The 11,879-nt window shown below is 39.8% G+C and overlaps 1 protein-coding gene across 1 annotated transcript; it reads right to left on the bottom strand.

The window, feature by feature from the left end:
* Positions 1–15: 15 nt before the first annotated feature.
* dis3l2 (DIS3 like 3'-5' exoribonuclease 2) lies at positions 16–11,641 on the bottom strand. The gene is made up of 21 exons (XM_040022462.1): positions 11,509–11,641; positions 10,226–10,964; positions 10,007–10,137; positions 9,737–9,790; positions 9,531–9,632; positions 8,967–9,129; positions 8,157–8,221; positions 7,558–7,787; positions 7,302–7,475; positions 7,078–7,157; positions 6,007–6,119; positions 5,777–5,884; positions 5,446–5,679; positions 5,179–5,258; positions 4,799–4,982; positions 4,615–4,701; positions 4,348–4,495; positions 3,878–4,008; positions 2,354–2,458; positions 1,962–2,066; positions 16–1,763 (listed from the first exon to the last, which is right to left on the bottom strand). Exons 2-21 carry the CDS (start codon positions 10,956–10,958, stop codon positions 1,662–1,664), a joined length of 3,129 nt encoding a protein of 1,042 aa, XP_039878396.1. The 5' UTR covers positions 10,959–10,964; positions 11,509–11,641; the 3' UTR covers positions 16–1,661.
* Between the last annotated feature and the right edge of the window lie 238 nt (positions 11,642–11,879).

The raw sequence follows: 11,879 nt of genomic DNA, 5'->3' as shown, positions 1-11,879 counted from the left end.
GACAACAAAACACAGTTTAGATTTCATGTCTGTATTTTCCTAAACACAATCAAATATATTGCACTGGAGGAAGTACAGAGCATATCATCACTGCACAGTGAATACTGACCAGACGTTACATGTGACAATATAACCAGAGACCCAAATAAACTGGATTTTTAATGTTTGCCTCATTTAAATGTGACAAGAAACTTTGTCAGACATCTTACTTCTTCAACACAGTGGCTTGTACTGGCTTTGTACCCATGGATTTAAAATTAAAGTACTGTCTGTACATGTAAAACTAAACACTTCTATTTAAAAAGACAGCTGTTAGATCTGTCAAAAAAAAAAAAAAAAAAAAAAAAAAAAAAAAAAAAAAAAAAAGATTTGACAGACGAGAAAGTGTGCAGATACAGCAGCTAATCACACAGTTCAATCAAAATCAGGTGTGAGAACTAAATTGAGGCACAAGGACTGAGTCAAAGAAAAAGTGGGGCCACACTCCATTTAAAAATGTGCAGTTGATAAAAGGAAGGCTGACATTCTTAAATATCAATGAGGTACATTAATCATTTGTGCTGACCAAATCAAATGTCAGCATAAAAACACAACCACACATGAGCAAACATATAATTCATTAAGACCTCGAGGCAGTCAACATCTTTAGCAGCAATTCACACGTGGGTCATCCCTGTGTTTTGCAGTAAAAACAAAGAGTTGGTAAGCTTTGGCCTGACTAAAGAAAAGCTTAGTCTAATCATATCGCTCCAGTCCAAAAACCAAAAACAACAAGAACTTTCTTTGGATTGGAGCAATACGTTTGCTCCTATTTCACAAAGTAGAGCAAAGAAAAGTCCTGCGAGCTTTACTTAATGACTGAGACCATTACACAACAGAAGAATCCAAAGAAAACTTCTCAGCTTTTTTTTTTTTTGTTACATGTGAATATTAGTTAGTATATTAGTGTACATGTTCTGATAATATGAATTAATCAAGGTGTCACACCTTGCTATCACAGCTGCATTTGACCTGTGAAGCTTCACTGTGGCAACAAGTTAAAACAACCAGAGCAGGTCACAAGTCACTGGTGTGGTAAATCTAATGCCTAGCAAAACACAAACCATCGTCTCTTCTCAAACATCAGGAAGCCGCTCATCAACATTCAAATAAAAATGGTTAAAAATCAGATTTCTCATATTAGAATGTGTATAGCAGTTATAGTCACACCAAACCATCAACAGCAAAATAGAACTCACTGCTGCCTTGATTCTTTCAGCGTCAGACCTGAGTCAGAGCTCAATTTGGAATCTTAAATTGCAAAAAATAATATTGAATTAATTCAGATTTAAAGCCACGTAGTATGTCTACCATAGATTTTGAACTTCTTCCATTGATTCCACAAAGGAACGGAGCCACAGGACAGCTGTAAGCAAAGTCCCGTATGACAACAGGTTAAAAATATTACATCCTATAACATAGCCCACATGCATACATTCAAGGTATTTGCATTAAGTTAAAAGTATGAAACAAAAACAACAACAAACAACTGGAGAAGATTGAAATTAAAATCGGACTCAGATCTGACTGAATTACTGCTTCCGCGTTACACTCTATAAAATGTTATTCCTAGCAACCAACAGAAGAAAATGTTCCCGACTTCCATTCAAGTGTTTGTACGTTTATGATGCGCTGTCCTCGGGTCTCTTGAGCACTGCGCTGTATTTCAGAGGCGCATCATCCGACTTGAGCTGCACCTCCACTAAAGTGAAGACTGAAATGACCTGAACAGACAAGAAATTCTGATTTATTCATTCCACTCCGTCAACTGGCTTCAAAGACATTTTGTAATCATGCAAACCAAAATTTGTTACACTACTCTACTAGTCTACAAAAACAAATAAATGTGGGGTGCTTAACAGTGCTTTGGCATTTATTCTCCTGAGTACACAAAGTCACAGGCTCATGTTTGTGGCTCTCACCTGCTCTACAGGCGGATCCTCCGGGGCCTCTGCAGTCCACAGCAGTGTCAGCTCTGATTTCTTCCCCACCTTACGATGGCGGAATGCGTCCAAGCCAGTGATAGACTAAAGGTGGAAACAAACAGTTTTCAGCTGTTTCTAATAAAGTAATAAAGTGACAGTTCTGTTTTGCTCTGTCTCTCATACGACAGTCTCATTTCTTTCTCCCGAGTGAGATATGAGTGTTGAGCAAAGGCATGGTAAGAACTGCAAAGAACTGAAAGTTATATACAGTCAAAAGCATAATCTCTTAATTACTAAAAAGTAAAAAATTAAGACTTGGGAATAAATTGGTATCTTTGATGAAAAACAAAAAACAAAATCACATTGTAAAACCCATTGTTGGAGCTGACCTTGCAATAGATGCGTTTCTGAACTCCGTATCGGAGCACCAGCACATCAAAGGACTGATCCAGCACCCCCATCACCATGGCCTCAGAGTCCAGTGGGCCAGACTCCTGCAAAAACGTGTGTGGTGGATGCAAATACAAAGAATCTTTAGCTTAAGAAACTAGCCTTAAGAAACTAAGTCTCAACTCGTTTCACATTTTAGGAATCTAGCTGAAGACAGGTAATTAAAAAAACAAAACAAAAAAGAAACCCCAAACATTTGGAAATAAACACTGGTTTGGGTTATGGTTTACTACCTTTCTTTTCCTGTTAAGATGTTAAAAATCTACAACACTTCTTGCCTCCACCAGGACAGATATATAAAGATATGTAATGAACTCTGCTCTAAATCTGCTCCTGTGTTGTGATGTTCTTATCTTTGACCTTTTGAATTTGAGCAGTAATGGTGAATGGGCTGGTTTCTAGCCTTCATACATCATGCCTCATTTATACAAGCACTTGTTTTCTATTCTGAGCGCTTGCCAATATTCACACACCTTCACTTTCCAATAAACACACTGGGAACAACTCAGAATTCAGCATCTTGTCCAAGGAACCAAACCACCAACCCAGCTCTACTTCCTGAGCCAAGCAAGCCCCTTTATCATTTTATTTTACTGTGGTCCCTCGTTTATCGAGGGAGTTGCGTTCTAAAAATAACCTGCGATAGGTGAAATCTGCGAAGTAGCCAGCTTTAGTTTTTACAATTATTAGAGATGTTTTAAGGCTGTAAAACCCCCCACGACACACTTTACACACTTTTCTTAGACAGGCATAAACATTTTCACACGTTTCTTTTTTAAACACTCTCGTAGTTCAAACCTTCATAGAAAAATAAATCCAGTATTACAGAATGAAACCAAAGACCAAGCCCTGTTTTCAGGTCCAGAACATGGGAATAGAGCACCTGCGAGAGAATTCACCATTAATGAATCAATGGTACCGAAGTGGAGGAAGCAAGAAGAATGAGCTGAGTAAAGTTTGACTTATCTGACTGTTTTGTTTCACTTAATGAGTCTTATAATCTCAAAAAACACAGTAATTTCTACCTTCCTTTAGCATATCCAGAAGTTCAACTTTTTGTGCGATGGTTAGCATCTTCCTCTGCCTTTGACGGTGCATAACATTTTATCTACATTGTTGTGTTTGTCGGGGAGAAAACTTACAAACATACAGTACAGCACTTCAGAGTCACACTGCTAGCGATCGAAGATTTATGTAAATTTGACAAGCTGATAGCATAGCAAGCATGCAAAATTGCACACCAAAAAAAAAAAAAAAAAAAAAAAAAAAAAATCTGAAAAACAGCGAGGCCGCGAAAGGTGAACCCCATTATAGCGAGGGACCGTTGTATACTGTTGAACACTTTTGTGAATTTCTTTTTTCATAACTGATGTTTACGCCTATAATCTTGATACTGTGTTTATTAGAGTTGGAAAAAACACCAATAAATGGGTTTGGTAGCGAGTTGTGATCTGGTTACTCACCTTCACAAAGACTCCAAAGAAGAGCTCTGAGCTGAGCTCCTGGACTTTCTTGGACAAAGCCTTCTTGTCGTTACAGTGTGACGCTTGTTTCTCTACCTCCGCTGTTGACAGGCTGATTCGAGGCCCACATTCTGTATACAAATATTCAGCGGAGACATGAGTATTAGAATTAATGGACACAAATTTAAGTGACACTGATTTTCTCGCTCCGTGCAGTTACATGCTCGTGTGTATAGAGATATACATGCTTTGTTACAGCACTTTGATCAATGAAAGGTGTTTAAATGTGCTTTATAAATACATTTTACTTATTTAGTAAAAAAAACCAAAAGGAAAGAACAAACAATACATCGACTGAGAGCGATGTTGGAGGCTCTTTTGTGCCTTTCTCCTCACTGTCAACCAGAAATGTCACACAATAGAAATTCTGTCATTTGTCTGAAAGAGCCTTTTGTGGAAAAGAGACAGACTTAGTGAAGAAGCCAGCAGCCGGTGCACGATGATGTCAGCATAGCGCCTGATGGGTGATGTGAAGTGTGTGTAGAGAGGAACGTTGAGGGCGTAGTGCTTAAAATTCTGCTCCTCCTTCACGACTCCTGTACAAAAGTACAACGCCATCTGGGAAAGACAAATGAACCAGGTTAAAGATAAACACTACAAAACAAATACAAACAGGGTTTTTTTTTTTTGTTTTTTTACTGCTCTAAATCATACTAGTACTAACTATGAGTACTAACCTGCATTGGTCTGGAGCACATGTGGGTGAGGACTTCTTTTCTGGCACTTGTGTACTCGTCATCACCAAAAGCAGTATTGAGACTCTTCTGCATGTTAAACAAGAAGAAAGAAGGTTTTCAATTTACTCCAACCGAACTTCAAACCCTGAATGCAATTGGATACCAATGCATTATGGGTACTGACGTGTAATAATCCGGCAGAAGACAGGTCGATTTTGATTCCCAGCTGGTCACACAACTCTTGCAGCTCATCCATCATCTTGGCTTTGGGTGGAGGATGGCGCCTGAGCAAGGCCAACTCGGGGAATTTGCGGTAAATGTGGTTGGCTGTGGCAATGTTAGCAAGCAGCATGAACTCCTCCACCAACCTGGAGAACAGGTTTTATTAATGAGAGATTAACAGTCAAAGGAGGAGAAAAGACTGTGATTGTGCTGTTTAAGATCTCAGTCCTGAGACAAAAAAAAAAAAAAGAAAAAAGAAAACCCCAACAAAACCCATCTGTCATTAAATTTACTGACAGATTATTCAGGCACTGATTAAAAAGAAAAGTCCTTTTTACTCACTTGTTACTGTCTCTGTATTGGTAAATATAACAACCTTGAGGCATCATTGTCTCTTTGTCCAGAGTGAAAGAAAGCTTCAGCTGAAACCATTAAACATAAAATACACTTCAGTACAAGAAACTGCAGTAATTTAACATTGAAGCCAGTTCCTTTGGTCCAGAATAAAACATTGTATATACACAAACATATTTTCCAAACATCCACTAAGCGTAACAGTAAAGACAACAGTATTTCCTCTCATAATCCAAAGAACAAACCAACACTAACCTGATCGAGTCTGAGCGCTCCTCCTAAGAAGCGTTGAGCTCTGAGGTTCTTGGCAATAGTGTGCAAGTTGAGCACTGCTTGGTGGACCTCATCAATAGGGTGCATGGGGTCCACGGGTGGCAGCTCCTCAGCAGAGAACATCTTCTCAGGGGCCTCGATCATGCTCTGAGCATGGTCGTAACTCAGCTTCACACAAGAGCGGATGATTGAGCGGCCAAACCACTCATTCAAAATCTGACAAGTAAGGTGGAAACAAACAGATGGGTCAATGGAAAAAAAACATAACAAAAAAACAACACAACATCAGATGCATTTATATCAGTTTATATACCTTTCCCTCGGGTGTGAGCGTCCAAATAACGGAGAAAGTGAGTCGGTCGACGAGAGGGTTCAAGCTGCACAACTCCTCACACAGCAACCGAGGCAACATGGGGATCACCTGGAGAGTGACGAGACAGACACTGAGGGCTAAGAACTTAAAAAGTTACAGTTTAAATGAACCCCTGACAACTGAGAATTAATGACACGGGGAAAAAAAAAAAAGCCTCGGGGAGTACTTACCTTCTGAACCAGGTAGACACTAGTTGCTCTCTGGCTGGCAATGACATCCAAAGAGTTTCCTTCCTCCACAAAATAACTCACATCAGCAATGTGAACTCCCACCTCAAAGTTGCCTGCCACAGACAGAAAAATTAGGACAACAGACTGTATAATAGAAGGTGCACGTAGTTATTGTACGGTTTCAATTCAATGTATTATTACAATGCTTGTTCACAAAAGAACACCTATGTCAAGTTGTACTATACTGTAAAAATAAAGATCTTACAATATCAAAGAGATTTCCAGTGAGCAAGCACTTGACAGTTGGAAAAACTCCCTTCTAACAGGAGAATACCTCCTAAAGTACCAGGCTCAGGGTGTGTAAGTCATCTGCTGTAACTGGTTGGAGGTGAGAAGGAAGGTCACAGAAATACACAGTCCCATTGTATACCAGTGACAAACTTCAGTCAGAAGTTTGGCCCACCATAAAACCTTGCTTTATCCACCTTCTTTATTTAAATGGGGACCATATTTACTAAAATAATAGTTTCTATTAAAGTTATTTTTTTAATTATTTATTTTAAAAAAAATAAAAATAATCTGGTTGGAAGCAAAGGAACCGCCGCCTAGTGGCCATTAGCAAGAATGCAGGTTTAAGGCATTTCTGGATTGGCTTCCCTTTTCAGAGGCAGAAGCTACATCCATCTTTTATGTACAGGCTATGGATAGAATAGGATACTTATGACCAATGCACCCCACCCCAATTAAAAAATTTTCATGATAATCACTGACCATCGTTTTTTTTCTTATTTAGCGCTTTTCTACTTAGAGGACTCAAAGCGATTTATACAACTTGCCTCATTCACACAAGCACTTTTTTCTATGGTTTTCCTATGAAAGTGCTTTCTATTTAACATTCATACTCCAATGAATGCATCACAGAGCAACTGTTTTAGTATCTTGCCCAAAGATATTTGGCATGCAGACCTGAGCAGCCACCAACCTTCCAATTAGTAGATGACCTGCTCTACCTTCTGAGCTATATCCACCCCTGTCAGACATCATCACTCTCACTGAGCATTAGCAATTTACCATCTGGCAGCTGTTTACAGGACAGGGCATCATCCAGATCTCTGGCAGTCGCTGGGTCGATTGTGAAGATGCACTCATTCCTAAACATCACAAACATTGAATTATGAAATAATCAGCAAAAGGCTGACAGAAAAACAGATGCAGATGCATAAAATACAGAAAGAAAAAAAAAAAAAAAAAAAAAAAAAAAAAACGACAAATGTATTTGGGCTTCAAAGTCTTACCTCAGGTCTCTTCTCTTTCTCATCTCTTCAGGTGGGATGGTCCAGGGCAGATTCTTGGGAAGACAGTCCAACACCTCGTCTGAGAACTCAGAAAAATCAACCTCATACTCTATCAAGATGCCTTCTGTCTCTGGCTCAATTTCTCCAGCCTGTCCCAGTGACTTGGCTAGTCGACTGTAGGAAAAGATTTAGTGTGTCAGCAGAGTTCTCAAACCAGAGTTAACAGTTCCCCGGGTTATTCGACTATAGCACTTACCCCTCTGCAAAATTGCTGTCTGCTGCCCAGTCTGTGATCCGACAGATGAACAAGGTGTTGTTGTAGTCACCCGGACGGGAACTAAAATCTTCAGGGCAATCAGCAAGGGGAACATTAATCCGTGGCACCCGGTGGTCCACAGGGGAGAACAAGGCAAAGGGCTTGTCTGGCAAGTGCTTCAGGAAGCCAGTGGCAGCTCTTGAGTGTTTCTTTTCAACAATGTAAACCACCTAGTAGAAAGATTGCAAGGGAAGCGATCGCTTTGAAAACTGTCCTTTACTTGAGAAGTGACAAATCACTGCTAAAGAAAAACAAGAACTTATGGCCCATTTAGAATATTGTTACTGCAGTAACTTAGCATAGGATTGGAGTAGCTTTAGAAAAGATTTACACGAGTTAGGCAAATGATACAATTCTGGTGGAAACTTGTAACTCATACAACGTAGTCCTGTGGAGCCCTGTAATTGCTTTATCTCAAGCAGGAGGAAAAAAAACTGCATTAAGATGATTTTTTTTCCCCTTTTAAATGCTGTGTTTGTGAAAAGGAAGAGAAATTGTTAGTTTAAAAATTCAACACAACAGATGTGATGGAAACTCACTTTAGCTGTCTTTTGGAGTATCTCCCCATTGGAACGTGGTGTTGATGGTTCTCCCAGACGTTCTCCTAATTCCATCACATCAAGAGAAATATTAACAGGTATTAGTTGTACTTTACAGACTTTTGTTGTTATACACAAACTCAATTTAGACCAATAAATAATGGTCTAACTTTGGTTTCACGTCGAGGTCTCGTTTTTCTGCTTTTTGAATGCTACGCTCCATTTGATCCTGCCTTTGAAGTAATAAATAATCTTACTAATGTCATGTAGGGTAAGCGTTAGTGTGTTGTAGAAGTTATGTGCAACCACTCCATGCATGAATGTAAATACAGACAAATGAGAAGGATTGGTTCATGAATGCAACAAGCTGCTGGCAATCTACTGATATGTTAGCAATCATGTCAACATGAAAGCATGGCTCCATCCTTCCCTCACTTCAGGCTACTGGTGGTGGTGGTGGTGTAAAGGCAGGGGGAGCATTTTTTCGGCGCTTTTTTGGAGACTGTAGTGAAACCTGAGCATGTTTTAATTGCCTCAGCCTACATGAGTATTGTTGGTGACCATGTCCATCTCTTTATAACCTCAGTTTACCCATCTTCTATGTAACAAAGCTCAAATTGTTTATTGGACCTTGTTGAATCTATGCCAGAAATAATTAAGGTTTGAAGGCAACAGGGAGTCGAACCTGGTATAAATAAGGTGGAACTTATGACGTGTACAGTTGAATTGCTTTGCAACAGAATAAGTGCAATGTGTGATACGGCAGCTATTAATTATAATTATTTGCAGTGACCAGTGTATTTATACTACCTGATATATTCTGATATTTGTTGTTTTGTTCATCCCGGTCGCTGCACTGCTCTTCCACACTAACAGCAGAACTGGGAGTGCTCTTTGTCTTCTTTGCAGCTGTTTGCACAGTGGGTGTGTCTGACTCGCTGGCACCCTCACAGTCAGTATCTGACCTCACAACCTTCCAAAAAACAAACAAAAAAAACCCCTCAAACAAACAGACAAACCGGCCCCCCAAACCCCCCCCGACCCATAAAAAAAAAAATAAATTAAAACTTAGTACAAGTGTGTATAAAACAAAGTCTGTTATTGGATACCGTTAAAAACTGAGTTAATGCAAACATATAACGTATAAAGACAGTACATATTCAGACCCCGCCCACACCAGTCGAACAACTATTCAATGCTTGACTTCATTTTGTTCAAAGATGCTTCTCTCTCAATTATGTCTGCCACCAAAAAACTTTAGCTGAAAAGCATCAACAAAAGTTTTTATGTACCTCCTAAAATCTGAGTGTTTCATAAGAAAAAAAAAAACTTGAATTCTGCACATATACGTCACCAGAAATATTATTCGTTTACCTTCCACTGCTCCCGAGGCAGTACTTGCACAACTACTATGTCTCCATTCAGTGCTCGGTTGCGAGCAACAATTCCATCTAAGAATATATCCCGTGTATCATCCTGTGAACACAAAAAGAAATATTTTGAATTAAACAAGGTCACTGAGACAGCAAAACATGATGTGTCAAATTCATTCTGTTTGATGGGAGGCCACGCCAACTTACAGGAGACGGAATGAAAGCTTCATTGTACTTCTTGGGGTTTATTCTGAGCTGACCCTAAAGACAAAGAAAAAAATAACCAAACCATTTTTTTTCAGATAACCACTGCTTCAACAATGTCATTTCTGCACTGAGCGTTTGATTTAGGAACCTGATCAAAATGCATTTATAAAATTGAAAATAAAATGATGAAACTTCTGTCTGTATCACTTGACTATTACCGAGTAAGATCATCAATACTGAAAGAAATTAACTTCCAACTCATGCTTATACCTGAATAAGTTCTCCTCTTTTAAGACCATGGGAAACCTCCTCAGAGGTCATGTAAGCATCAAACACTTGCTTCTTTGATCCTCTGCCTCCTTTGTTCTTACCCTTGTCAGCAGGAGAATTGGCATTTGAAGCTGAAAAACAAACAGTTCTGTAATTAAAGCCACTATTAATTTAAATGATCATAAAGTACAATCCCTACAATGGTAAGCCACAACTCACCTCTGGGCTGCTTTATGTTTTTATCACGACCATGAGGAGGCTTGGGACTTAACATCTGAACATCAACTCCACACTTTGATGTTCCTTCTCTAATGTTCTCATCTTCTGGGTGCTTTGGCAGACTTTTTTTCTTTGACTTCTTAGGAGACTGAAGACGTCCACCAGGCTGATCGGTCTCTTTTGAGACGACATCTCTGTTCGAATCCTTGTTTTTTCGCTGTTGCTTCTGGTGTTTCTTTGCATCATTTGGTTTTAAAGAACCCAGCTCCTCCCCAGACTCAACGTCTCCGTCATGGCTTGTGGCGGTATCTCTTCTCTGCCCCCTCCGCTGCCCATCAAACACACCTTGCCTCCTCTCGCAGTCTTGCTGAACATTGCGAGTGTTTAGTTTCTCCATGTACAAAGACAATGAACTCTCTCCTCCTTTACTTTTCACAGAGGAGGGGGAGAAGTCACTTGAGTCAGAGAAATCATTAAACACTTGGTCCCTTTGTCGTGCTGGTATGCTGACCCTGTCACTTTGGGCTTTGAGCTGTGGGCTTGGCCCGTTGTCTTCTCTCTGAGAGGACGAATCCTTTGCATATTGTTCTAGATACAAACTGAACTTGCTGCTGCGGTGCTGACTAAGAAGCCTGGCATAGGCATCTTTCTGAGGAGGCCTGCTTGACTGATTCTGGCTGTGCTTTGGCTCTCGATTCACGTTAGCCTTCTTAGCCTTCCGAGGGGAATCCATCAGTCCCTGTAAATAGAGAAAAGTACACACTGAAGCCAACACACTTCAATTGCTCACAACGCAGCTTTTATTAGAGAACAACCATCGGTATAATTCAAAGTGTGACTAAAAGAGGAGGTTGTTATACAACGACAGACTCCCCAACTCGGTAGTTGTTTTGGAGTCCATATATAATGAATTAACTTTATACAGTTACTTTATCGTTAATATTAATACGCTATAAACAGTGTTACAAACAGAGACACGGCTGGAAGTTAAACAAATAATGTTAGTTAACCATAATAAGCTAGAAACATCTGTATTCTGCCACTGTCTTCGGTATTTACGTGTTGATAATCTCTGCCCTAAGCAAACCTAAACAAGCCCATAACAGTTGACTCACGCTAGCTAACAGTTGTTGACGCCGCCTGGTTAGCATCAGCTAGCTCGCGACTTCCAACGGCAGGTGTCGGTTTAAGCGCTTTTTAGTGGGACCGACCGCGACAGTTATCACAACAAACGAGTGGGACATGGACATAAAGAGTGTCAAACTGGAAATCTTAAACATTACCTCTTTCACCACGACGAAATCGATGTAACGTCTCCCAAAGCAAAAGGCTAATTGATACGTTCACGTCCGCGCTCGTTATCAATGGTTATTCTCACGCTGCCTTTGAGGGCTGTGGGAAATTTTGCTATTTGGGTCAGAACTATAGACTGACATTGTTAGCGAGTCTACGGGGGAATTTACAACAGCAAAAAAAAAAAGAAAGAAAGAAAATGGTGGTAGCAATATAACCTTAAGGGGAAAGCTTTTTATAAAGCGTTGTTTTTGGGCAGAGTAGGTAAACTGTTACATTATTTGTTTATTAGTTCATTTTAAAGCAGTGATCAATGATTGTACGTAGGCACCTCAGTTTATGTCCACTGAAATTAATGCTA

Source organism: Simochromis diagramma, unplaced genomic scaffold, assembly GCF_900408965.1.
Source record: "Simochromis diagramma unplaced genomic scaffold, fSimDia1.1 OVJJ01000205.1, whole genome shotgun sequence".
Classification (NCBI taxonomy): domain Eukaryota; kingdom Metazoa; phylum Chordata; class Actinopteri; order Cichliformes; family Cichlidae; genus Simochromis; species Simochromis diagramma.
The sequence above is the reverse complement of the archived record's forward strand: the minus strand, read 5'-3'. Positions and strand labels throughout refer to the sequence as shown.

What these genes read in the sequence shown, in the direction of transcription:
- dis3l2 (XM_040022462.1), bottom strand. Translation starts at nt 10,958, where the DNA reads ATGGATTCCCCTCGGAAGGCTAAGAAGGCTAACGTGAATCGAGAGCCA. An exon ending in AGAAAGAGAAGAGACCTGAG is followed by an intron (nt 7,158 to 7,301) that starts GTAAGACTTTGA and finishes TGTGATGTTTAG; the next exon opens with GAATGAGTGCATCTTCACAA. An exon ending in TGTGCTCCAGACCAATGCAG is followed by an intron (nt 4,496 to 4,614) that starts GTTAGTACTCAT and finishes TGTCTTTCCCAG; the next exon opens with ATGGCGTTGTACTTTTGTAC.